The sequence below is a fragment of the Panicum hallii genome, chromosome 9 (genome assembly GCF_002211085.1).
Source record: "Panicum hallii strain FIL2 chromosome 9, PHallii_v3.1, whole genome shotgun sequence".
NCBI lineage: Eukaryota > Viridiplantae > Streptophyta > Magnoliopsida > Poales > Poaceae > Panicum > Panicum hallii.
This window is the reverse complement of record NC_038050.1, coordinates 62,653,701-62,680,284: the sequence shown is the minus strand read 5'-3', so window position 1 is coordinate 62,680,284 and position 26,584 is coordinate 62,653,701. Positions and strand designations below refer to the sequence as shown.

General features: G+C 44.4%; 3 protein-coding genes and 1 non-coding gene across 4 annotated transcripts; 3 read left to right on the top strand and 1 right to left on the bottom strand.

Annotated features, from left to right (window-relative positions):
• Positions 1-8,898: 8,898 nt before the first annotated feature.
• On the bottom strand, positions 8,899-8,969 carry TRNAG-CCC. Its single transcript has one exon. It is a non-coding gene; the product is annotated as a tRNA-Gly (tRNA).
• A 3,387-nt stretch (positions 8,970-12,356) lies between these two features.
• On the top strand, positions 12,357-15,566 carry LOC112872622 (alanine--glyoxylate aminotransferase 2 homolog 3, mitochondrial-like). The gene is made up of 9 exons (XM_025935683.1): positions 12,357-12,711; positions 13,163-13,393; positions 13,483-13,653; positions 13,748-13,891; positions 13,972-14,151; positions 14,266-14,491; positions 14,603-14,716; positions 14,804-14,890; positions 14,986-15,566. The coding sequence occupies exons 1-9, from the start codon at positions 12,514-12,516 to the stop codon at positions 15,027-15,029; spliced, it is 1,395 nt and encodes a 464-aa protein (XP_025791468.1). The 5' UTR covers positions 12,357-12,513; the 3' UTR covers positions 15,030-15,566.
• A 387-nt stretch (positions 15,567-15,953) lies between these two features.
• Positions 15,954-22,119, top strand: LOC112877215 (fumarate hydratase 1, mitochondrial-like). Its single transcript, XM_025941446.1, has 17 exons — positions 15,954-16,220; positions 16,393-16,510; positions 16,989-17,138; positions 17,433-17,543; positions 17,627-17,710; positions 18,452-18,550; positions 18,648-18,698; positions 18,762-18,811; positions 19,231-19,312; positions 19,708-19,802; positions 19,889-19,955; positions 20,048-20,098; positions 20,688-20,783; positions 20,941-21,039; positions 21,124-21,153; positions 21,237-21,302; positions 21,640-22,119. Exons 1-17 carry the CDS (start codon positions 16,066-16,068, stop codon positions 21,724-21,726), a joined length of 1,491 nt encoding a protein of 496 aa, XP_025797231.1. The 5' UTR covers positions 15,954-16,065; the 3' UTR covers positions 21,727-22,119.
• Positions 22,120-22,833: 714 nt separating this feature from the next.
• Positions 22,834-24,586, top strand: LOC112876458 (probable phospholipid hydroperoxide glutathione peroxidase 6, mitochondrial). Its single transcript, XM_025940580.1, has 6 exons — positions 22,834-22,943; positions 23,022-23,098; positions 23,560-23,621; positions 23,748-23,866; positions 24,083-24,250; positions 24,353-24,586. The coding sequence occupies exons 1-6, from the start codon at positions 22,905-22,907 to the stop codon at positions 24,383-24,385; spliced, it is 498 nt and encodes a 165-aa protein (XP_025796365.1). The 5' UTR covers positions 22,834-22,904; the 3' UTR covers positions 24,386-24,586.
• The last annotated feature ends 1,998 nt before the right edge of the window (positions 24,587-26,584 follow it).

The window sequence follows — 26,584 nt, the reverse complement described above, 5'->3', positions numbered from 1 at the left end:
GGACATAGTATAATAGGTCCATAATTTAATATTGACATAGGGTTCATATAAATACTTGGTATAGCAAATAAATAAAGCTTTTTAATATAGTTATTGGAAACCCACCCCAACCTGTTGCCCCATGCCACTAGTTAGATACTTAGTATAATTAACCTTGCTATTTAATGTATCTAGATAAAATAATTAATACTCAATAAATGACTGCCCAGTGCAGAACTAAAAGATACATATAAAAAGTAATTTCTACTTTTCTTTGGATTGCAACTTTATTGTGAAATAACCTAAAAGAATATGCATTCTTCAACTTATAGTTTTGCATATCATGTAGACTCGACTACTCTCGCCGACGGTGATTACGAAGTGGTTTTGGAACAAGGAATAGAACCAGCTGAAGACCCAGGGCACGCCGTCGAAGGTTTAACTGAAGTTCCGAACCAAACTTCGGAAAACTTTGACCCTACTGCCCCCAACACTACGCAAGAAGGCAAGCCCCGGACATAACCCACTATTTTATTTACACTGCAATTTATATCTATTTATATATTTTTATGCATTAAGTTCTTAGGAATTGCTTGGAACCTTAGTTGCATAATTCCAGGAACCAATATACTGAACACTGGAACTTGAGTTCGACTAGCTTTTATGCTAATAGGACCGGTAGAAGTCGAGTAATTTTCTGTCACTCGCGCGATATAGGAGTTGTAATGTTTACATTTCTGTTATCACTATAAGGATGACGGACGGGAGTTTTGTGAGATATCATGGTTGAGATGATACCCCATCTGTGTTATTGAACTTGATAAGGTCGCAGTGTGTGGTAGCGATGGTTAAGCGTTTGAAAGTACTAGCCACATGCCGCGAAATATGGTAAGCGGTAAGCCTAGTAACCAATCGGCCCGAGGAGTGGACATACCCCCCACCACATGTATTTGGTTCTTTTGGTTACTTGGTTCGACGTGTAGGAATACGTGTTGCTGGGCAACCAGGAGTACGGATTTTGTAGTCGCGCTACAGACGTACGCCCTACACTTTGGAAGTGCGTATAGTCCTGCAGTCGCTTGTGGTGGCTCTGATCCACGAGTCGGAATGAAAGGCAAACGGTTGCTTCGGAACGACCCTTTGGTGTTCCAAGCGTGTGAATTAGGTTTATCCTTGCAAGATTGAATTCGATTCAGAATCGTCTGCTTCTCATGGTTGAGACCGATTGATCCCTTTACCACATAGAGTAACAAGAGAAATGTTATGATTATCAAAGATGATATTTGGTTAAAGATTTTACCATGCTTGAGTAGTTATAGGTGCTTACCTAGGATGGATAATCAACTAGAACCTGAAAGCTAAAATTTGAAATTAAGGATCTACTCTTTGTAACTTTTCAGCTGAAAACTCTACTCAAAACCTGAAAAACCTGCATAAGTCTAGGTACATGGCTAAGTATACCATGAGCGGGTAAGTCTTGCTGAGTATTAGAATACTCAATCTTGCATTATGACTTTCTACTTCAGGTAATCTCCCTGATGAGCCAGCTTTCATTACACCGTGGCCCTACCCCCTGTCTGACGGTTGGTCCGTGGAGTGGGATCTGTCCCCGGCCAACACAGACTCCGCTGAGTGATATCATGCAGGGCTAGCATGATATCCGTAGTATCGACGTGTACAGTGTCCGTGTTTTCAAACTCCGCTGCCGTGACTTAAAACTTAAACCGTTTTGTAATAAAGTCCCTTCATTGGGAACTAATGTTGCTTTTATTTACTTATGTAATCTACCTGCCTGTGATGTAAAGTGTAATGGCATTTGTATCTCTGGACTCGCCTTCGTGCGAGGTAGCTTGTTTGATCCTGCTTTCGGTGGTTTATCGGGACATTGCCCGACAGGTCAAGGGATTATACCGTTTGAAGCACGAGGTAGCCCTCGAGAGAGGACTCGCGTACTTGAGCCGGTGTAATTCAGGTTGGTTCTGCCCAGTAAGGATCGAGTACTCGCGTGTACCAGGAAAATAGATGAGAAAGAGATAAAATGGAGAGAGGTGCATTTGATCCGAGCTGTTCATTTGAGGTTCCAGGGTCTAACAGGTGCCCCTGCGTGTTTGCACGCGGCCGCGGTGCATTGCATTTGCATGGAGTCCCCATGTTCGCTTCCTTGCGACTTGGAGCCTGCGCTTGCAGAGCGGGCAGGGCCGGGCGTGGCGAGATAACCTTAAAATTTGGTGCGGCGAGTAAGACCGCAGTCACCGGTGGGAGCAGCGTCTTGCCCTGACCCCCCTGAGGCCGGCGGCCGGCCTGGCTGCCTGAGAGCTGCTAGCGCGCGCGCGGCTTGTGATCCGTGACGACGTCGTCGTCGTCGCGCGCGAGTGCACTGTTTGCGTGCGCGCACGAGCGAGCAAGCGCGCGCGCGCGCGCGGAGAGAGAGAGAGAGAGAGCCGGGTCCGGTGGTGGTGGGGGCAGCGAGAGGAGAAGGGGAATCTGCTCGTGAACGGCCAGGCGGGGGGAGGGCGCGCGCCGGGGGCGACGACGACGGCGCCTTGTTGCGGAGTGGCAGTGGCAGCGGCAGCGGCAGCATCGTCGGAGCGCGACAAAGGCAGATCGAGCGGGGCTCTCAGTCTCTGCTGGCGGGCGAGCAAGACCAACTCACGCACGTCACACCAAGGCGGCATGGAGTATCGGATTCGAGATTTCGGTTCTCTGGTTAATATATGTATATGTAGCTAAAATAAAGTATATAGACCATGTTTCTATAAGATGGTACCGAATCGCCTTGACCCAAAGAGAAGTGACAATGTATCCGTTAGAGCCTTTTTACGGTCCATCAAAAAGTGCCAAGATTAAAACTTTACCCCAAAAAAAGGATAACTCACGTATCAAATTAAGATTCTGTTTGGATCCAAGTGCTAATGGATGAAAGTGCTAAACTTTAGCACTAACTAATTCAAACGGGAGGGTTAATGGGGTGGGCTAAACTTTAGCCAAGAGTAAAAAACTTTAACATGTGCATGATTGCTGATACGTGCTAAAGTTTAGCACTCAACTTTAGCTCCTCCAAAATCTAGTACCTCTCGTACACATGTTACGTAATCAGTGGTACGTCTTCCTATCTTTTGATGGATATAATTAAGCACTATTTAGTCCGAATTTGCCGGACTCAGTAGCTCCAATGCCAATGATATAGATATATTTCTTTGAGGAGATTATATATATATATATATACGAGTACATGTCTGATTCTTTGATGCGTTTTTATTTTGGAGAATCTTGGTGCATTATTTATATGCATGCATGCCTTCTTTTGTTCAGTCACCGTGGTCTATTTCTGGAGAATTCGAACGGCGCTTGGCTAGCTGGCCTTTTTGTCACTCCATGGAAACAGCATGGGAGTTCAACGCACATTGCTCGCTCGATAATACTACTCGGGAACTTTTGTTCGTTTTTGCAGGCGATGAGGTGGGCATGCAGCGGCTAGCAGCGCAAGGCTCCAAGCGAAATGCTCTCACGGGGGCAGATTTTGCCGCCGCGCCTTGTCCGTTCCCCTCGTGTTGGCGCCAGCCCACACGTGCCAATCGCAACACGAGCATGGCTGGCAGAACAAAAGAAAAATGTAGTTATGTAGTGGTGTTGTTCATGAGTTAGCGCCCGTTTGTTGTGTTGTGATGGGGGACAGCCGATTAATTGAACTGGCAGTCTAATCAGATTGAATGTCTGTGGACACAAATTTTTTTGAAAAAAAAATATCCTTGCGGTGATTGTTAGCCTTCACGTTTTAATATTTTTGTAATATATATAACAGGTGTTCACCTTGATCTCAGCTATATGCATAAGCACATTTTGCTATCAATGATAAAAAGAGATAACTCGAAACAAGAATAATATTACCGGCGTTCCACACTGATGCAAACTTCTGTATGCTAAGCAAGAATATAATTTGACTGAGTGTTGGTAATTTTGTTTCAGTGTTTCAAATCGAGATACGTTTTACAACTGTTTTTTTCCCCTCAAAACACAACACGCATGCTGATAGTAGACACCCTACTCTCTTAAGCACCTCCAAAAAACTAGACTAACACATCTTGAAAGCGCCTCAGTACTGTTAATGATTATATCGCCTGACGCCGAAAGAAATGGTTACGAGAAAATATGAGCACCTTGCTATGCCGAAACTCGAACCAGGATAAATGGACAATTTCCGTGACAATAATACATCTTACGAGATATTGACGGACTTTATAAGCTAGATGTGAGTTTGTTCTCAGATGAAGCTGAGGCTAGCTTCTCAAAAGGGACGCTCCATGTCTAAGTGATCAGTATATTCGCTCCAACCTCCAACGCGTATATCCTCGTGCACGCAGGGGCACGGGGCTTTCCGACGACGATCGCCGGAATAGCTGTGTGCTCTCTCGTCCCTCCGGCTCGCGCGGGGTAGGGGCGCGCGCTGCCCGTGGGCGTCCCGCCATGGCGCGTGTGATGACTGATCAGCGTGCCGGGGCGGGGCCTTTGCCTTGCCTTTCCTTTGTCCCCATGCCACCGGACGGGAGCGCGTCACGTACCGCTGGACCCTTCGTACAGTCCATGTACTCACATGCGCGCTACGACCTCCAGTAGTCGTCTAGTCACGGCCGCCGCGCGATCGCGTCTTTCGACTATAGTTTACATGTGCACGTAGCCTCCCGGACCAGTACTGGTGGGACGAACTGATAGTGCCGGCGAGTACTACTCAATCACAACGATCGATCGGTAGCCATGCATTAACAATGTAACACCATAAAGTTGAGTTCACTACTGCTAAGCCTTGACCGAATTACCCAAATAGTAGCTGTAGTTACACACAAGTATAGTAAGTAAATGATACAACGGGCTCACAGAAGATTCCATCGCCTGATTTGACTGCTGCCCCCGTCGCATGTAAGTGGACAATGAGGATGCTGTCCTAGTTGCCGGAAAGTTTCTGTAGGGAAGGTAGAAGAGAGAATGTGATAGCACTATAGCAGCTACTTCCCTTTCCCTCTCTTCAGTCTCCTCCTCCACACACACACACACACAGAGAGAGAGAGAGATTTTCACATCCATCAACCTGACTTTTCCCCTATCGATCTGTCTCTGGTGACGGCAACATCCCACACATTCTCCTAGTTTATTGGGCAAACGTCGTCCCTCCATTGCTTGCATTGGTCCCACTCTAAGAAGCCCTAGCTATGCATGCTAGCTCGATTATAAGCTTCTTCCTAGTCTCCCACGTACATCATCAAATTGGAGTTAGTTACTACTAATCAACAGTCCGTTAAGTGGACCATCATGCATGCAGTGGTCAGTGGTCACACAGGTTAATCATGCAAAATTAAAATAATATATATAATCCTGATTATTTAATAAACCACATCACTTCTGGATATGCAAGTAACGGTACCAACATGATGCTCAGCTATATATATATATGGACCATTACAGATGTCAAGGTTGTATCCTAGCTTCCGTGGCGTCGTGAGCAGTTTGCAACTTGATTTTGTTATCTTGAGCATCTTCTATCGATCGACTTTGAAATCAACACAAGTTTTAGTACGTACTCTCATAAGATACAACTGGAGAATTGTTTGCTTAAAAAAATCATTTGGGCACTAGATAGATGCGTCGAGCTAGCAAGCGCGTGGATCGTCAGTAATCAGCTAGCCCCTGCACAATGTAAATCCATTGGGGATAACTGTCTCCCAAAGCGAAGGTCGCGATTGGTGCCATCCAATTCGATTACAGTGCGGGCACTGTGGCATGCAATGCCTGTGCGTGGACAGAGTTGGGGCAGGGGCGCAGGCCGTGGCACAGAAGCTAGCAGGGTGTTCTGGCCTGATGCTTGGCTGCATGGAATTTTGACAAACATCTCGTGAACTCGGACTGTTGCTGGGGTTTTGTTGTGTGTGCGCACAGATTGTTTTGGCAAGTACTCGCGTCTGGCCGTATCCTCGCAAGCCTGACCTTTTGTCTTGCACTGCCTCGCGTGAAATGGACTTGCTTGTCTTGTTTTTGTATATCTGTTGGTTTCTTGTGACTTGTTATCGACGCAGCCAGGAACGAACGACTCTTGATAAGCTGATAAGTCTGCACATTCCAGAAAAGTTACTAGTTTACATGATAATCTATTCCTTAATGAGTACTGCATGTATAGCCTATGCTCAATTGCCGCATGCTTATTATGGAAAAGGCAGAAGAAGCTCCTCCTGATCCTTATCCTCACCGGTAACCCGCAGGACAGAAATAATTCAAAGCACTAGTAGCAACACATGCACTGAGAAGGTTACAAATTCAAAACTTTTCAGCTTCACACATGCACGGTTCCGAATAATTTGGACCTGCGAGATGTTCAAATCATCTCGATCAACGACGACTCTAGATGCAGCTGATACTGGAAATCGAGTTTCGTGAATATACACGTATTTTTTATGAAAACACACAAAAAAAAACAAGCCCGTCGTCGTCGTCCTTCAATAATTGAACTGTATGGTGGCGAGGCGCCTACGGCACCCTATAGCTACCTGAAAAACTAGGGCCCCCCAACAGTGTCTTCGATCTTGGGCCGACGCATCTCGTGTACGCACATACGCGCCCCGTCCAAAGTAGAAACGTCCCCGGCTTCTTTTCGAGCTATGTTCTCACGTTCGTTAAGGGCGCGTTTGGTTTCCCACATGCGGTGATCAGGCTCTGGGGATACAACGGCTGGAAGTTTGATTGCCTCGGCGGAGGTTTGACCCTGGCCGACGGCATGCAAAAGCAGCCAGCGAGCCTGGCTCCCGAAAAACTAGATTAAAATCTGTTTCTCTGGAGCTTGCTCCCGGGATGCAACCTATTAGTAAGTTAATGATGGTATTAGCTAATAATTAGCATATCTTAAGATATATTAGTATATTTCAGAGTAGAATAAGGTTTAATATGATAATAATAAGTAATATATTGTGGATTCAAGTAAAATATATATGATCTTAGTACTTATCTTTTTAATTCAAACTAATACAAGATATACTAGTACAACTTACCAAACAGTTGTTGCGTTGATCTTGCATATATTGATTCGGTCAACTAAACATCAACATGTTGCATGTCTTGAGCCTGTCTCATCAGCTCAGCCTGGGTGGTAGGTGTGAGCTAGGCTCATCTCAGCAGCGAACCAAACGCGGCCTAATTCGTTCGGTGTATGTTTATGGCGACGTCGTCGTTGTCTCTGGCCGGCGCCACAGCACGACGATACCACCGCTACACATACGATCAGGATCGAGGCCGGCCGGTCACGTGCACGCGGGGCGTTGTACGTTGCGGTCTAGGATTCCCCGGGGCGGCAAACTAGCTCCCAAACCTCACGTGACGCCGGCGATCGGTCGAGGTCGAGGTCGAGTTCAGGTCGAGCCGCCCCTGCATGCCCAAGAGAGGTCTCGCGCGCTTGCGCTTGCTCTTCGGGAAGTACACTCACATGCCATTGGCAGAACGTAGACGCATGCATGCATGCATGCTGCTGCCGCTGACGGTGTACGTCAAGCTCAAGCGCGTAAGCTCAGATCAGGGCCATGGCTAGCCATCAAGCTGGAGACATGCGGCCAGACACGTCGGCGTCCATCTATCCGTCTATCGGCTCGCCGTCGGGGCTCTCCGCGTGCCGTGCCTGGATGCTTGGAGCGCTGCTGGATCACGCAGCCACGCAGGGGCGGGCCGGGAAACATCTCGTGGACACGCATGGCTGCTGGCTGGCTGATGAGGTCAGTGACGCGATATGTGCATGGCAGCAGCGGCGTGCAGCTCGCTCCGGGACAAGCGGCAGGGGTTGTTTGGACGGGAGCCTGCTGCCGTGCGTCGCGCGCGCGCATATGATCTAGCTAGAGCTGGTAGCCTGCGTTGACGCTTCCCGCAGGGCTTGATGACATAGACTGCCTCGGTCCGCTGCCTGCTAGCTACATAGTAGCTAATAATAAGCTACCTGCTGTGCTGGTCTCTACGCATACGGCGTATGAGTACGTACGTGGGAATGGATACATACATGCATATAGTGGTAGGGTGTTCGTACGTGAGTTGGTATGGTTTGGTAATCGGTATACATGCATACATATGAGCATATACGCGTGTACAGTTTTTTAGGAAGAAAATCTATTAGGATGCTACCACCACATTGGCACTAGACTCTCTGCATGATGGTGCAGGATAACGGCCATGCTACGGCCTACCGTCTCCCCAAGCACGAGAAGAGAGAAGCCCAGGCCAGTATGACAGAAGGCCCAAGGGTATCTCGGCCCCCTTATGTAACCTCGCCTCAGCCCATGCGCATTCTAGCGGGCACCCACATGCTCATCTTTCTTTTCTTTTCACCCTCCGCGCCGTCCGTTGACGCTGATGCAACAACTCAAAAGTTAAAAAAAAAACATAACCAGAGATGCATCGCGTCCAAATCTTAGGAAGAAGTTTTTGACGCAGATCACCCATCACCACAAGACGAATTCATAATTCCTAGGTATTCCCTCCATTTCCTTTTCAGGCTGGTGCAGGAGTACAACATAGGAGAGGAAACCTGGCTCGGCCTTTCACTTTAGCCGAGTGGAAAGTGGCCAGAAGAAATGGGACACTGCACCTAACATCAAAGTCCAACTTACAGTGTCTATATATAGTGTTTATATTGCTATATCATCAAGATATTAACTTTAAAAACTATACTCTATCATATGAATTTCTATTAAACTCACTCTCTTTTCTCCCCCTATCATATTTATTCTAGCGTATCGGTTTAAGTATTGACACCAGATCTTGTATGGGATCTATTTTCTTCCTCTCTCCGTTGCTGGGATGCCCGTTCAAAACTGCGCTCTCCGTTACTTTCTTTCTCTCTCCATTGCTGGGATGCCCGTTCAAAACTGCGTAGTGAGTTGCAAAAGAGAAAATCTTTGCGCATCCGGGGAATCGAACCCCGGTCAGTACCGTGGGAGGGTACTATGATACCACTACACCAGATGCGCTTGACGTTTTAGAGTCAACATTAAAAGTATAAATCCACTATGTTTTACTAGCAAATCTCAATCCGTACCACCATGGGGCTGTCGCTGTGTCTGCCTCCAAAAGTTGATCGGAAATATTCCAGCTCTCGCAATGCCACTTTAACCATACATAGTTGGCGCTTGCGTTAGTATGTGGAGATCCTCATCAGGAGCCCCTACGCGGCGCTTCCATTTGTTGAGAATGAGTGATCCCATCCCATCCTGGCCTAACATTAGGACCCCATCTCCTTCGCACCAACAACTGACCACAAAAGAAAGCGAGGAGCACCGTACGAGTGCACCAAACCTCCTTAGCTTGTCAGTACTGATCTCTCCCCCTGCTGCTCGATCGACATTTGCCAACAAGAACTACCAATCAGTGTCGACGACCCCAAGTAAACACCTCCGCATCATCACGCACATACATGCTAAATAAATGGCCACGCCTGGCTCCATCCTATGCAGTCGACAAGCACACATGTAGTTCTATAATTTTCTTGGAGGAGACAGAGGTTAATCGCACACCCCAACTTTGCGCTAGTGCGTCCTTATCATCATGGCCTACTACGAGGAATGGGGAGAAAAAAAAGATTAATCACCCATTCACCACACACCTGACAGCGTGCTGATTAAACTTGCTCCTTGTCGCCATCAACTATCGCCGGCTGATCGCGGCGTTCAGATCGGCTAATCATCTACGCAGCGGCGCCGTGGACAGCACAAGCCAACAAGAATACCCAATTGCTGTGGCCTTCTCTTTGTAACTTATCTTAGCTCATCAAGTAGTGGTAGTAGTGGAGAGCTAGCGTCTAAGGAAAGGGAAATGGAAGACGGCGACTAGTAGACGGTAGACACGGGTGCTGCCCGGTTCTGCTACCTCGCCGCGCCTACATGGATGGATATGCCGGTGCCGATGACGTACGTGATCCTGGCTTTAGTAGGTGACAAGTCTAGCTTATTATGAGCATGCCTTTTGCCTTATGCGGATGAACGGGGTGCATAATGTGTATTGCGTCCACATTCAATGTACTTTGGTTCTATGCCTGCAGGGGTCTGAGCGTGGTAGGAAGGGAAGTGATGTGCGTGTATTTGTGACTAGAGGGAGTAATACTATCGTATGGTGATGCAAACTGACATGTAAGGGAAAGGCTACTAGTGATGTCTGAGCAAGCATCGTGGTTGTTTTCTTGATCGCATCTTTATCTCCGAGGAAAGATTATACAAGGAATGCTTACCAGCTACTCTGTCATCGGATAAAGGACTCCATGTTGTGGATCCAAGTAGGAAGCAGGCACACACTACTCTTGAGTCCTGACACCAGAGCCAATAATGCACCACACCCCCTGAACCAATAATGCTAACAACTTGTTGCTTGCAACATTTGTTTTCTGAAGAGAGACCAAGGTGAATTTTTTTTTAAAAAAAGGAAGAATTGTGATTAGAATCCAAAGCTTTATAAGAGAAGCTAACAATCAAGGGGACAAGTGTATTTTGCACAATTTTTTTAAGAATCAGTGTGTTTGTATGCGTTTTTAAAATACAAAATCAAGTGCATAGTGGAGGAACAAATCATCTGCTCATATTGATCCAGAAGCTCCCATCACTATTGCATATTATTAAAAACAGAACCACTATTGCATCATCACATAAGCAAAAATGGGATGTGATGACCTTTTGAAATGTGTTGCGTCTCATCACAACCAAACCGCATTTGCTTGACTGTGGTCATTAAGTGCGGTCCCTAATCGTTGTCAGACCGTGTTTGTCTAATAGCAATCCATTGATTTGTTTAATGGATCTTTAATGGAAGCACTATAGTGTTTGTTGATTTGCACCATTGCATGTATACCTTTTAGCTACTATACTTGACATATAGCGGAGATTATTGTGATCATCAGCACATATATCCACATACACCATACACTGCAGGCCGACAAAGCATATTTAAGTAAAACAACCTGATTTAGTTGCATTTTTGAGAGGAATATGTGTCATATGTGATTAGACCAATAATTCAAGGTCATCTAAAAATAGTGCATTGAAAAACAAAGATATGGCTTCGGTTTGCACTGCTTGAATGTGAATGAATGGATGTACACATCTTTTACATAGGAAGGATATAGATGAACCAGATGAAAGTTCTTGTGGCTAACCAAGAGTTAATGTTCCCTGCCATAGTCGTTGGTACTCGAGGTCAAGCAAAGGACCTACGGTTATATTTGGATTTGGGATCTGTTGATTTTTCAACAACATAAATGTAACGTGGATATGAAAATTTAAAATTCTAATATAAATCTAATTGTATTTTTAAAGAGAGAGTTTTTTTTGCATGTGACATATACAACTCAAGGGGCGTTTGGATCCAAGTGCTAGTATCCAAAAGTGCTAAACTTTAGCACTAGCTACTCCAAATAGGAGTGCTAATAGGGTGGGCTAAACTTTAACCAAGACTCGAACTTTAGCACGGAGTGTAAGTACTAATAGATGCTAAAGTTTAACATCCAATTTTAGCTGATCCAAACGGGCTCTCAGTTTTGTTTGTGGAAGTCACATGATATCAGGATGGCAACAGTGTCTTATTATTCATGCAAAGGAAAATAAAGTTAAAATCAATAGTTATTTTGCAAAAGCCCGATTTAAATAGTTATAAACAGCATATTCTTAGCTCATGACACTTATCCGCAATTTACAGTCACAAAGCACCATTGCCAGCTGAAAGAGGAAAAAAAATCCAACTCCAACCAAATTGCCGCAGCTTGATGGATTGATGATACTCTAAAAAAAAAAACTCACCTGCCCTATGTTCACCTAGGACGACGGCTGCAGTAGCCCGAGATATACGCCAACCCAGCTAAAATATGTAATTCTAAAACTTGTTTTAAAAAATTACTTAAAACGGAAGGTATATTCCCAATTAATCAGCCTGAATTCGCCATCGACCAATGCAACAAAAGCCATCGAGGTACAGTGAACCATCGGTTGGGGGTGCCACAAGACACGCAGGTTAAAATTGGAGCACCGTCACCTGTTCTTTCTGCTCGAGCACGACGGCAACCGCGCCGTTACCACCCGGAAAGGAAATATTCCAGATTCTTGGCTACTAATTATAGCCCGTAATTGCCTACTAATTATAGCCCCACCTGCATTCTGATTCTGGGAATCACTGTCGCATGCTGCTCATGATTTCGCAAATCCGTAACGGATTTCGCGCCTGGGATTCGAGACCGGGTGCAAACGCGTCGACGTGTAAGCTGGTCATTGGTCAGGTATTGGCACGCCAAATCTTTCTCTCGCAGCGTTGCTCTGCAGTTTGTTGCGCGGGCATATAAACCCCTCCCGTCCTCCTCCTCCTAATTGCTTCCATCCCATCCCACACGGCCACACCTCCCCCCTCCTCTCGTCCTGCACCCGAAGTTAAAAACTAATCGCGATTAGTTGACGTGATTTGAGGAGGAGGAGGGCCGAGTGGAGGAATCAACCTATAATTTCGTTGGATTATTCTGCAGATAGACGCAGGCGCGTGGCGATGATGCGGCAGGGGGCGAGGAATTTGGCGAGGAGGTTCTCCCGGCTCGCCGCGGCGGCCGAGACGGCGGCAGCCGCGCCGAGAATGCCGGCGTTCGACCACGTGCCGCTGCCCTACGACGGGCCGAGCGCCGCCGAGATAGCCCGCAAGCGCGCCGAGTACCTCAGCCCGTCGCTGTTCCACTTCTACTCCAAGCCTGTGCGTCGATCGATCCCACGAAGATCCATCTGCGGCCTGCATGCCGGCCGATTCTTTCATTTCTGCAGCCATAGAAAACAGTAGAATTTTTATGAAATTTTGAGTGTTTCTGCTTCCCTAACACTCTTCTCTCCCTTTTTCCTCTTCACTCTACGTTCAAATTTCAAACTCTGGCGTTTCTTAAATCTTAGTAGAAGTTTCAAACTCTACCGACATTCTCTACTCTCCACTGGATCTCTGGTGAGGTTGGGCTTTTCCGGTTGTTAGAGCTACGATGTTGGGGATTTAGAATTTAGATAGATAGTCAGGAGGACAAAGGCTCGCGTGTTTGGAGAAGTAATATTAGTTCAATCAGGATCTGATCTGACGGAAAAGAAATCAAGGGGAAAAATGGCTGAGTGTGGTATATCCAACCTTGACAAAATGTTTGCTGTGTTGTGCAACGTTGCAGCTGAACATCGTGGAGGGGAAGAGGCAGTACCTGTACGACGAGCACGGCCGGCGCTACCTGGACGCGTTCGCCGGGATCGCCACCGTGTGCTGCGGGCACTGCCACCCCGACGTCGTGGACGCGATCACCGCGCAGGCCAGGCGCCTGCAGCACTCCACCGTGCTCTACCTCAACCACGCCATCGCCGACTTCGCCGAGGCGCTGGCATCCAAGCTGCCCGGCGACCTCAAGGTACGCACGCGACTGGCCGCTGGCGTCCTGCGCCGGCTCTGCTTCAGCCATTTAGCAACAGCAACGCCGCTCATTTGTTGATGATACAGGTCGTGTTCTTCACCAACTCCGGCACGGAGGCGAACGAGCTCGCCATCCTGATGGCGCGGCTGTACACCGGCTCCCACGACATCATATCCCTCCGCAACTCCTACCACGGGAACGCGGCCGGCACCATGGGCGCCACCGCGCAGAAGAACTGGAAGTTCAACGTCGTCCAGGTACGCATGTACCTGTGGTTCTGTACTGCTGAATTTGGCTGAAATGGAAGCCGTTCTCTGACTATTTTTTTTTTGATGACCTGCGGTGCTCAAGAGCGGCGTGCACCACGCCGTGAACCCGGACCCCTACAGAGGCGCCTTCGGCTCCGACGCCGAGAAGTACGCGCGCGACGTGCAGGAGATCATCGAGTTCGGCACCACCGGCCAGGTCGCCGGCTTCATATCCGAAGCCATCCAGGTGCGCTACACTGACGCGGCCGCTGGCGTATGAGGAGCAAATCAAAGCTAATTGATAAAGTCATTTGCTTGTGAGCACAGGGTGTCGGTGGGATCGTGGAGGTGTCGCCGGGGTACCTGCCGCTGGCGTACGAGAAGGTCCGGAATGCCGGCGGGCTTTGCATCGCCGACGAGGTCCAGGCGGGGTTCGCACGCGTCGGCAGCCACTTCTGGGGGTTCGAGACCCACGGCGTCGTCCCCGACATTGTGACCATGGCGAAGGTACATTACATGGCCCTGGCGCGTCATCTTTAGTTAATTTTCTTCCTGCTTGTTTCCGTGCCAGCGGCGCTCGCTCTGAACCTGGCGACGACGTGCCTGCCCAATGTTCCCCAGGGCATCGGCAACGGCATCCCCCTGGGCGCCGTGGTGACGACGCCGGAGATCGCGCAGGTGCTGACCCGGCGCTGCTACTTCAACACGTTCGGCGGCAACCCCCTGTGCACCGCGGGCGGGCTCGCCGTGCTCAAGGTGCTCGAGAAGGAGAGGCTCCAGGAGAACGCCTTCGTCGTCGGCTCCTACCTCAAGGACCGCCTCCGTGGCCTCCAGGAGAAGCACGAAAGTGAGCGCTCGGCATCTCGTCCGACCGATCGAGCTTGTTCCGTGGAGAATCCGAGAGCTTCTATCTTTGTGACAACGATCCCGCTCAATCGGTCCCCTTCTGTTCTTGCAGTCATCGGCGACGTGAGGGGGACGGGTTTCATTCTCGGCGTTGAGCTCGTGACCGACCGGCAGCTCAAGACGCCAGCGAAAGAGGAGATCTGCCACGCCATGGAACACATGAAAGGTACCTTTTCTTGAGCAGTAGATCGAAACTGTTACCGCGAAACTTAGAACAATTTTAACATGAAACGTTGTCACTTCCTCTGTTCAGATATGGGCGTCTTGGTGGGGAAAGGCGGGTTCTACGGGAACGTCTTCAGGATCACACCCCCTCTGTGCTTCAGCAAGGAAGATGCTGGTACGCTAATCTACTCGGTTACAATCCTTAACATTAGTTTAATCAGCTCTAACGCTTGGGCTGATCGCTTTCAATCTCTGCGGCGAGTAATGCAGACTTCTTCGTTGAGGTGATGGACGTCGCGCTGTCGAAGCTCTGAGCGCTAGCTGGCCCAGACGTTGCAAAGATGGTCTTGGTGTACCTATGGAAGGAATCCTTGCAAACGTTTTATCAGCTGTATCTGAGTTTACCTGAAGTAACTGAAATTGCAAGCTATCTGACTATCCCCATGATGAAATCTACAGTATGTAATTCCTGGAGAAAGAAAAAAAATTGAATCATGAAACGTAGATTCATGAACCAATGCAAGATGACGAGGCTGTCTTTGTTACAACCATTTTAGATACGTTTGCCGTGTAACGTGCCAGGACTATTGGGTGGCCCAGTTCGAACTTCCTATCAGTCATCCCTTGAAACTAAGGACTAGTTTTGAGTTCTATTTCCGTGTGGTCACAATTTTCCGTACTGTCACTCGAGTTCCAAATACCCTTGCTCGGCATGTAATTGCGCATTGTGAAAAACTAGTGTGGAGTACAGTATCTTTCTATGTCACAAATAGAAGTCCATTGGATGTCGACACCATATTCAACGTGTCACTTTGACAGCAAATATCTATAAACAAATATATTTCCTCTAATGTAATCAAACCATTTCAAGTTTGATCAAATTTAGAACAATATTTACACCTACCGTATCAAAGAAGTAAACTACAAAAATTATTTCATAATGAATCTAATGTTGATCATTTGATATTATTTATTAGGTCTCACCACTTTCTTATGGCCCCGAGACCGAATTGGGCTGTGTCACTGGCTCACTGTCAACGTATGCCGATAGCTTCGCAGACCATCTCGCATCCTGAACAGAACAAAAGAGCGTTCCGCGAGCAAAGGCCAATCAGATCCAACTTTTCCAGCATGGCAGCCCCTCAACTAACTTCCACCACCCGATGCAGAACCCACGCGCGAGATCAGGCCATTAAACCCACTCCCCTCTCTCTCTCTCTCTTACCCCGTGTGCCCCGTCCACCGGCCCGGCCGCCCCCTCCGTCCTCCCTCTCTCCCCCTCCCCCCTTCATCAGCCGCCGCTCCCTCCACACGCCGCGCAGCAGACCAGCTAGCAGAGAATCACTCGTGATGGCGATGGCTCTGCGCCGCCTCGCTGGCGTGCCCGGCTCCCCGTCGGCAGCCGCGGCCGCGCTGCTCCTCCGCCCGGCGCTGACCCGCCCGATCTCCACCGGCTTCCGCGAGGAGCGCGACACCTTCGGCCCCATCCAGGTCCCCAACGACAAGTGCGTGGCTCCCCCCTCCCCCTCCTTCCGTAGATACCGAGCGGCTCCGTTCGGCTGATCTAGTTCGTCGCGCGTTGTTTTGATCTGCTCGTGTCGCGGTGTCGCGGCAGCCTGGATGCTGCGGTAGTGCGTTGATCTGACGGTTTCGGCTGTTGTGTTCTGTTCGGGGCAGGCTGTGGGGCGCGCAGACGCAGAGGTCGCTGCAGAACTTCGACATTGGCGGCGAGCGCGAGCGGATGCCCGTGCCCATCATCCGCGCCTTTGGTGTGCTCAAAAAGTGCGCCGCTAAGGTATAAAGCGAAACTATTTTTTTAATTTCTGCGTGTAAAGGGTAGATAGCGTTTAGTTGCTTGTACTTGTAGGGCACTGCAAGCTTGAAAAGCGATATCTGTATATCATGGAAGGAACGGTTGTAATAAGCACGGCTGATGTGCCCGAACTTGCTTTTCTCCTAATAGACAATGCGATTGTATTTTGGAGTGTAACATGACAGTTTTGGATTTTCGTGCTTGTATGATCCACCAAATATATGTAGCTACTAGCTACAAATGGGATATGCTAGTTTCATTACAGCTTGTACTTCGTTTCACTTAGTAAATGGCACAAACGACTACTTTCTCCTTCCAGTTTCCAGTTTGCTTACTAACTCCGTGAAGCAGCTTGATGGCGATTAGGAACCACACTTAGTGCCAGCTTGAACTTTTCTATATGCTTCCACCTTTTCACATATCATGCATGTATGGATAACATTTCCTTTGACTTTTGAAGGTGAATATGGAGTATGGCCTTGATCCAACAATAGGCAAGGCAATAATGCAGGCAGCTGAGGAGGTCGCAGAGGGAAAACTGGATGATCACTTCCCACTTGTTATCTGGCAAACTGGTAGTGGCACACAAAGCAACATGAATGCCAATGAGGTTGATGCCCTACACATACAATACCTTTATGCCACATATTGCATTGAACATGTCAATGTTAGAGTTGTACATAACTGTTGTTTCAAATAATAATCCCAGCTAAGGTGTGAAAAGCTAAAGTTATACTACCCAGACACTGCAGTAACTAAAACTATCCCATACGCTATATTCTTGGCTCATTATTTGTATGCAAGTTAGTCTGTTAAGCTAATTCTAAGATATATATTGTTGTGCACTTGGTTTACGTTTTGGCTTCTGTGTCATAATTGCTTATGATCTGTTTCCCCAATTTAGGTAATTGCAAATAGGGCAGCTGAGATTCTTGGACACAAGCGTGGTGAGAAGTTTGTGCACCCTAATGACCACGTGAATAGGTCACAATCCTCCAATGATACATTTCCCACTGTAAGCTTTAACTGTTATCTATCTTTATTTCAATACGCTCTGCTGCTGCAGATGTTTATTGTTCATATTGTTGACATTTCCAGGTTATGCATATAGCAGCAGCTGTCGAGATCAATTCAAAATTTATCCCAAGTTTGCAACAGTTGCATGATTCACTTTACTCAAAGGTATTATTGTCTTGTTTCCTTCCATAGGAACTTCTATTATGCTGTCAAGTGTCTTTTATGTAATTATATTATGACCCTTTTGACCTATTGGTTTTGCTTCAATATGTGGACTGTGGTAGTCTGCTTCTTAAATCACAACTGCTGAACTGTCTACAAAGTTTCCAGGGATCTTATCAGCTATTCTACTGTGCATTTGTGCCTGTTCATTACAGGTTCGATTCAAGATAAAAACATTATAAATTTGGAAAGTTGTCAAGGATCCTTTTGTTGTACCCTGAATATTTTGGCATTAGTTGCGCACAAGTATTTGAATGTCCGCTAACTCATGTACACACACTGTAGCAGTCCTTTATAGTCTCATCAGAGCAGCAAGTTAGTAACGGTACTTTCCTTGGCTAAAGTTGATATCAATAATTTAGTTGCTAATGAGGTATCCCATACCCATGTGATCACTTGAGACCAATTTTCTTTTTATAATGTACATATACCTTTTACCTTAGTGTTATTTTCATCTGTTTGTTGCGTATAAGCATTTTACCTTGCAAGATCGGCACTTATATTACTTTATTTCTCTTGATAATAGAACAAACGATGCATAAGCATTTAATTGACTGATAAGATTAAACAATGCAGTTATTGTAACCAGTAAAATGAACGAGTAGTTAGAGGACACAGCATATTTCTTCATATATTATATAGCACATACACTGTTCTCAGAAATTTGCTAACCTCACTGTGCAGTCTGTTGAGTTTAATGACATTATCAAAATCGGACGTACACATACCCAAGATGCCACCCCGTTAACTCTTGGCCAGGAGTTCAGTGGTTACACTACGCAGGTAGGATTTGTTGCAGCATATCTTTTATTCTCTCATTATTACCATGCACTTGAGATTATTGGATAGACTTATGAACTGTTTTCAACTCTATTTGCAGGTCAAATATGGAATTGACCGAATTAATTGTACATTACCTCGGATGTATCAGGTATTATACTAATTTTAGTTCTCCTCAAATGAATACATACCAATCATTTGCCTTGATTTGCAGCTTGCTCAAGGTGGAACTGCAGTTGGCACTGGCTTGAACACTAAGAAAGGGTAATCTCAAATTCGTTTTTGAGATGGTTTGGTTACATCAATACCTATTATGAACTAAATTTATTTTGTTCTCTTTTAGATTCTCAATTTCATTTATTGTTCTTATTAGTATATCCCCAAATTGTTTTGGGGAATGAATCCATGTAACCCTATCATCCAGTGTGTTATGGCATAATCCAGATTAATTTGTTAGCAAGTTATTTCAATTAGGTTTCTTTTCTAGTTTACCTCCATTTACATATGTTGTTTCTGGATTAAAAGTACTGATATATGAAGATTTGAGTACTGTCTGGAATTTGAAATGGTTAATCATTACTATATGACTTGATTTCAGATATCTTTAAACAGAATGTTTTCCTTGCATTACTAATCTTTATTCTTCATGCTGTTTCTTAAATACTTAAATTTGTATTTTTCAGATTTGATGTCAAAATTGCCGCTGCAGTGGCTGAGGAAACAAATCTACCCTTTGTGACAGCAGAGAACAAGTTTGAAGCTTTGGTTAGTAGTTGAACGTATAAGCCTTGCTTGCACGTAGGGCAAGAAAAGTATTGATGCATAGTAATCAATAGGGGCATTTGGTAAATGATGTTGCCTCAGAAAACAAAAATAACAACTAGTTACAAACCAAAACCAACCATATAATACATATTCTGTTTTCAAGTTGAGTGTTTGAAATATGCACATCACTTTCTAATGTTTTATTTGATGCTAGCTGGTGGGCTCTGTTCTTTGTATTAGCAAAATCCTTCCTTTTCTTGCTTGGATACTGGACTTAGAACCTGGATTTCGGTTTTACCGTCTTGCGAACTTTTTTTTAATTAGATTTGTATTGTTTGGTCTGTATTATTTCATCACTACGTGTTCTCATCTTTTCTTTTTTTTGGCTCAAGTAGGCAGCACATGATGCTTTTGTTGAGAGCAGTGGTGCCGTAAACACAATATCTGCATCCCTTATGAAGATAGCAAACGACATACGCTTGCTGGGAAGGTCATTTTTCCAATCCTCTTTTTCTTATAACAAATATTTTTCTAGTATTCTGGGACATGCACTTAATATTTCCTACACAACCACAGTGGCCCTCGCTGTGGACTTGGTGAACTAATCCTGCCAGAGAATGAGCCTGGGAGCAGCATTATGCCTGTAAGCAGACTGTTGATGTATTACGTATGGTTGTTTTACCATATTTTTAATTAAAATACCATGGTAAAACTCCAGGTTCAACTATTTTTCAGGGAAAAGTTAATCCAACACAGTGTGAGGCTCTGACCATGGTTTGCGCTCAGGTACCCAAATCATGCTTTATTTTCTCATTTTATATCATCTAACCTCCCTATTGTAATTTTATAAAAAAGGATTTTATTGTTTGCTTTGTCCTCTTGATGGAGAGCTATTGCTTATCTAAAAAGCAATTGCTCTAATCATATATATTTAAGATATTAAATGGTTCTATGGTGTTATCTTCCAAGTTTTGTACTCTCCTAGGTTGCTTAGACAGAAACCTTGCTAGAGATAAGTGGTTCTCATTTTCTGTAGGAACACTAGTAAATCTGAGTCATATTTGTCTACGAAATGCCTTTTACCCTGCTTCAAAACTCAATATTAGATAATAAACCTGAGTATCTGGATATCCGCCAATGACAAACAGTTGTGTTAGTACAAATTAACGCTACTAATATAGTATACCAGACAAATGGAATATGGTTTTGTGAGGAGTTCTTAACCTTTACCTTCCGCAAATAAGCAATGATTTTTGGTACTGAATGGAACTGCTACTGATCCATCAGCCATGTTGTCTTAATATTCTTCTTTTTTTTAGTGTATGCATTTGACTTGCATCTAAACTTACAGCAATTTGGATTTGTGGTATTGCAGGTTATGGGTAATCATGTTGGTGTTACAGTTGGTGGTGCGAATGGGCATTTTGAACTGAATGTTTTCAAGCCAATGATTGCAGCCGGATTACTTCGAGTATGCTATCTATTACCATACTTAAATATGCTTAACTAACATAGGAACTAATATTTGAATAGCCTTATATTGTTACTGTAATTTTTTAACTTTAGCCTCATGCATTTACTGCAGTCATGTTATGATTTAACCTATTGACTGCTCCTTTTTTCAACAGTCATTGAGATTGTTGGGGGATGCTTCTGTGTCCTTCGAGAAAAACTGTGTAAGGGGAATTCAAGCAAACCATAAGAGAATTTCACAGCTTTTGCATGAGGTAACGATCTATCAGGATTACTGGGACACTTGCATATATTTTCTATGTAAGATGTATTACTAATTTCTTGGTATTTTTGTTCAGTCTCTGATGTTGGTGACATCTTTGAACCCTGTAAGTAAAATGCAACTTTGCATTAGTCTGTTTTTTTGTGTGTAGAAACTTGTGAATCATGCTGAATTATTGAACGAATGCAGAAAATTGGCTATGACAATGCTGCAGCTGTAGCAAAGAAAGCTCACAAAGAAGGAACCACATTAAAGGTGACCTTTGCTTTATTTATTTCTGTAGTGTACCTTTGTTCTTTTAGGCTAAGCTTTAGGGTGATGTGTCCAGTATACACAGCATAAGTTCGTATCTTGGTTGGGTTGCCTCTGCCATTCAATTCTTTAGGCATTAAATGTCAGAAACTTGTTATTTGGATCAGGACACTAATTGAGATATAGGTTCATTCTCCAGTCTCTCTCATCCTCTTAGGCCACTTATTAATGTTGTCATATCACCATGAAAATTGTAATTTGTTGTTGATTTTGCATGCTTTTAAACTTTTTCCATGGTATAATACGCTTTTTAAACTGATCTTTTTATCCCTTTTTTCAGAAAGCTGCATTAGACCTTGGAGTATTAACGGAAGAGGAATTCCATGAGCTTGTCGTCCCAGAGAAAATGATTGGCCCTACTGATTGATAACCCCATGCTAGCTATGTTTCTTGCAGCGTTCAGGCTGCCACATCTGAGTTTCAGTGGTTGCCTGTGATGTCAGAATTCATGATCCTGGCCCATTCGTAAATAAAGCAAATCAAATTTCATATCATCATTAGTTCCTCACCCCATTGGAGACATGATTTTGTACGGCCCATGGTGCCTGAGAAAATAACATTCATCCCTGTTCAAATAGGGAGCAGTGTACCTTGATTAACCGGAAGAGATTCCTTTTTTCCCTCTTGGACATCATTCAGCACAATTTTTTTCCCTCAGATGGCGTGTGTTATGTAATAAATGATATGACAACCATGTGTCTGGAAATAATTATCATTCATCTTAAGTGAAAGAAGCAAAATACATACATTTTTGTTTTCTCCTCGTTTTGGGTCAGTTTTATCCATACATCCGTTTGTCTCATCTTTACCAAAAAAAAAAAAGAATTATGTGCCAAAGAATGTTTACATTTTTTTTCCATCTCAAGTTCTAAACCATTTCTAAGCTCTAGTTCTTCTGTTATCATGTAAATTAAACATGTTCCTATGTGTTCCGGCTGTATTCGTGATGATATCGAATTTGTTGAAGCTGTTCAGTCAATTAAGAGAGTTCAGGTAAAAGACCTCGTCACTTATGCTTGTAGAACAGTACAAAAAAAAACTGGATTCCTTTTGCTGATGTTCGTACCTGTTTTCACATTCTTGTGCTTGTAATCGTACGTATTCTTGATCTTTTACCTACTGTCGGATTCTATACTAAACACGAAGCCAAATCTAATAGAACCCATGCTAATATTATTTGCCGGCGTTAACCACAAGGCTGATGAGGAGGGAAGATGCTGGGGTTTATGCGCACTCGCACCACCATTCTCTGTTCTATCTCCTTGTACGGACCAAGAATCTCGCCAAGCTGCCGCTGCCTGCCTCAGATGGCACAACACCGGCTGGCCGACGCGACAGCGACCCGGCGCTTCACCGCGTTGTCACGCACGACGAAACCGTCAAGCGCGTGGGGTTAGCGGCCGCGGCGCGGGGGCGCAGCCCCTCCGCTATAAAAGCCGGGGGCATCCACGGTGCCGCCCCGCGCCCACCGTCGCTCACCGTGCGGACGTCTCAGCTAGCGGCCGGCCGGCAAGCTCGCTCGCGCTGCTTGCTCTGCAACTCAGCATGGCTGCTGCCACCTCCGTCCACGACTTCGTCGTCAAGGTCCGCCTGCTACCAACCAACTACCCCTGCTCCCTTACTAATCGTGACTCAGAAGATGTATTTGCACATTGCACGTAGGATGCGAGCGGCAAAGACGTGCCCCTGAGCACCTACAAGGGGAAGGTCCTGCTCATCGTCAACGTCGCGTCTCGGTGGTATGCACAGCAATCTTTATTGCTCCTTTCTGTCAGCTTATTTCTTTTCCTCTAACGTGTGAAAGTTGTTCATACATGGATGTACTACAGTAGAAGCTGAGCTTAGGAGAGTGCTTTAGTTTGTGCACATTAAGTGGTTAAGGTAGCCCAAGGAGGACAAGTGCCATCGTAGTTTCTGTTCTTTTGGATGAAAACAATTTAGCAAATTATCAATATATGCGCTGTGGACGAGTTAAGCGTCAGCGGACAAATTGGTCGGAATTTGAACAAACAAAAATGTTTAGTGCCTGCCAATTGGAACGTATGTTCAGATTTTAAGTGTCATGCAACTGTTTCTTTTTTCTGATTGTTTGTAATATTCCACTTCATGTCCTCATTAATCTTCGCCAGGTTAATATTTTTTCAAAAGGAAACTTTACTGATTTTGAACTAACAGAGCTGTTTGTCTGTAACCATCACAGTGGCTTGACCAATTCCAACTACACGGAGCTTGGCCAGCTATATGAGATGTACAAGGACCAGGGTGGGTTACATTCGAATTATTGAGTATCTTTCTTTTGTTTATGCTCTCGGTTGTCCATGCAGATTAGTTGAACCATGTTTACTGATAACGTCCTAAAGTTGTTGTCAATTTGATGTATGACTTCAGGTTTTGAGATCCTTGCTTTCCCATGCAACCAGTTCGGTGGGCAAGAACCAGGCACAAACGAGGAGATCGTCCAGTTTGTTTGCACTCGCTTCAAGGCCAAGTATCCAATTTTTGACAAGGTACAATTGTGCACACGGAATACTTCTGCCTCCTTTTGTACGTTTCTAAGCTGAAAATAATAGGAGTCCTTTTAGGATCTTTGAAAGGTATCGTTAGGGAGGTATACCTAGGTAACAAATTTGATACGTCCCTAGGTGAAATTTGTTATACCTCCCAAGTACCATAAAAACAGCCAAAAAGCAATGATAAAATTCTACCTCCATTTTTCATGTAAGGTTGATGTAAACGGTGAGGATGCTGCGCCGATCTACAAGTTCCTCAAGTCCAGCAAAACCGGCCCTTTTGGCGACAACATCAAATGGAACTTTGCCAAGTTCTTGGTTGACAAACAGGGGCGTGTTGCGGAGCGCTACGCCCCGACGACTTACCCACTGAGCATCCAGGTAAGTTCTGAACCCTCAGCACTGCAAATTGTGCTCTCCTCGTTGAGCTTTCCTCTATCGTCTGATCTTATATATAACACTGTCTTTTGTGCGTCTCTGCAGAAGGACATAAAGAAGCTGCTTGGGAGTTTTTGAACCATGCGTATTGCTGGAGGCTGGAGCTAAGATGCACTGCTGCATAGCGTCAGGCACTTCAGATTTTAGAACCCCTTAAATGTCGTAATAAGGCTGTGGTTCGAACTTTGGTGTTGCATTTGCTCTTTTTCTTTCATATGGTCCTCAAATCTTGTACTACTTGTAGTAAATAGCATCCAACGTGTCCAGTGTTGTTCATAAGTTTGCCTTGCAAAGATGTCACTTGTATCTGTATTGGCTGTTGAGGTTTCTGTTAAAAAAGATGTAGAATATCTTGCACAAACCCAGCCCGACCGGTGCATTGGGCAGGCTCCCAAAAATAATTGATCCAAAAAAAAACGACCAGACGAGAGCTGATCCGGCACTAGGCTTGGGCTTGCATTTTTGAAATCATGTTTTTTAAGCCCAACCTGAAACCCGACCCAATCCAACTAATAATCAGGTATTCTTGTACACCAAATTAACAGATTTTGCACATCTAGCCCATAATACAGTCAGCACTTACAGATGAGCAACGTCAGCAATAGTAACTCAAAGATATTGTAAGCGACCAAAAGCAATATACTCCTGCCGTTCCAGATTACTCGTCACTTTAGTTTTATCCTAAATCAAATTTGTAGAAAAAAGTGCAACACTAAATTACTTAGTTTCATTTAATCTATCATGAAATATATTGGTAGGGTATTTCCTTGTTACTGTCGAAATTTATATATTTTTTATAGGCTCGGTCAAAGTTAGAATTTAACTTAGGATAAAACTAAAATGATAAGTAATTTGGAACAAATGGAGTACCAAACATCCCTGGAATGTCACTTGGAAGCTATTGCCCATTTATGACACAGTTAAACTGTTAAAGTGGCCCGATATTTTACTCAATATATGAGATATTGTTCAATAAGAAGGTATTTTCAATATTTTTAACATGTATCCGAAGATATTGTTGAAATATGTTAAAATGCTGTTGCAATACGTTCAAAAACTGTTACAACCCAAAAACAAGTCAGCTGGTATTTTAGGGGACTTGTGGGGAGAGTTTGTTATTTAGTGGTCAACCACTACTTAGCCCAAGTTGTAGTTCTAATATTGGCTAACATCTCCCATTGCTTTCCTTCTTCGGCCACTACTTCCCATTCTTTTAGGATAACCCTTTCCATGCTCTATTTTAAAAAAATTAAAAAAATTCTAGTTACATCTAAAAAATCAAAATTTATTTATTTTAAATTATAAAAATATAAAACTAGTACCAAAAAAATTCTAAAAATGTAACTTATCTGGTGTTGCTATATTTAAATCTTATTTATTTGAAAATAATAGGTATAATTACAAGTAAACAAATACTATGAATATAGAAAAATTTAGATCCGAATAACTGGTAAGTAGAGTGCCAATAGATAAGTTACATTTTTTGAAAAATATTGGTACTCGCTTCATATTTTTTTGTTTTAAAATGAATTACTTATAAATTTATTATTTTAAATTTTAATATATTTAATTTTTACAAAATGAAAATCCACCTTTCAAACCATACAAATGGCAAATTTGCCTGGTTTCGACAGTTCGTTATCCGATTTTGTAGTTGAAGGTTAAAAATCGAACTTTTGTGATAATTCGAGGGTGTAAATTGGATTTTTCCCTTCCTTTTACTTATCAAATTTATTGGTTCAACATTTTTTTGCAAGGAAGATTGATTCAACATGGTGGTAATATCTTTACCATTTTTTCGCGATGACAATTAGCTTTGCCGGTGTCGTGATCCAAATGGACTAAATCTTCTATGCTGCGAAAACAACAATGTTTGGAACACTTCTCGTGGGCGAGGTTCTAACGTCTGTTGAGTGATCTACCACTCAAAACACTTCCACTCCCAAAAATGCAAGAAACGCAATGTCAGGACAGTTTAGCTTGACGCCAATTACTGCAAGATACTATTAACTATTCACAATCCTCGGTCGGCACTCAGAAGCTCTGGAAATGTATTGCTAAATGCTGCTAAGATATACTAATTAGTTCTCTTTACGGCTCATTGGCCTGCAAAAAGAAATTAAGAAAATAAACACCGATATGACACTAATTTTTTCTTAAGATCTTAATGTATGATCGATGTATAGGTACGGTATCACGATCCTTGTTTAGTATGGTCGTGCCGGCCTTGTGGCCTGCGCTGCTAGTGGCATTATATTTTTCCTCTAGCTGGACCTG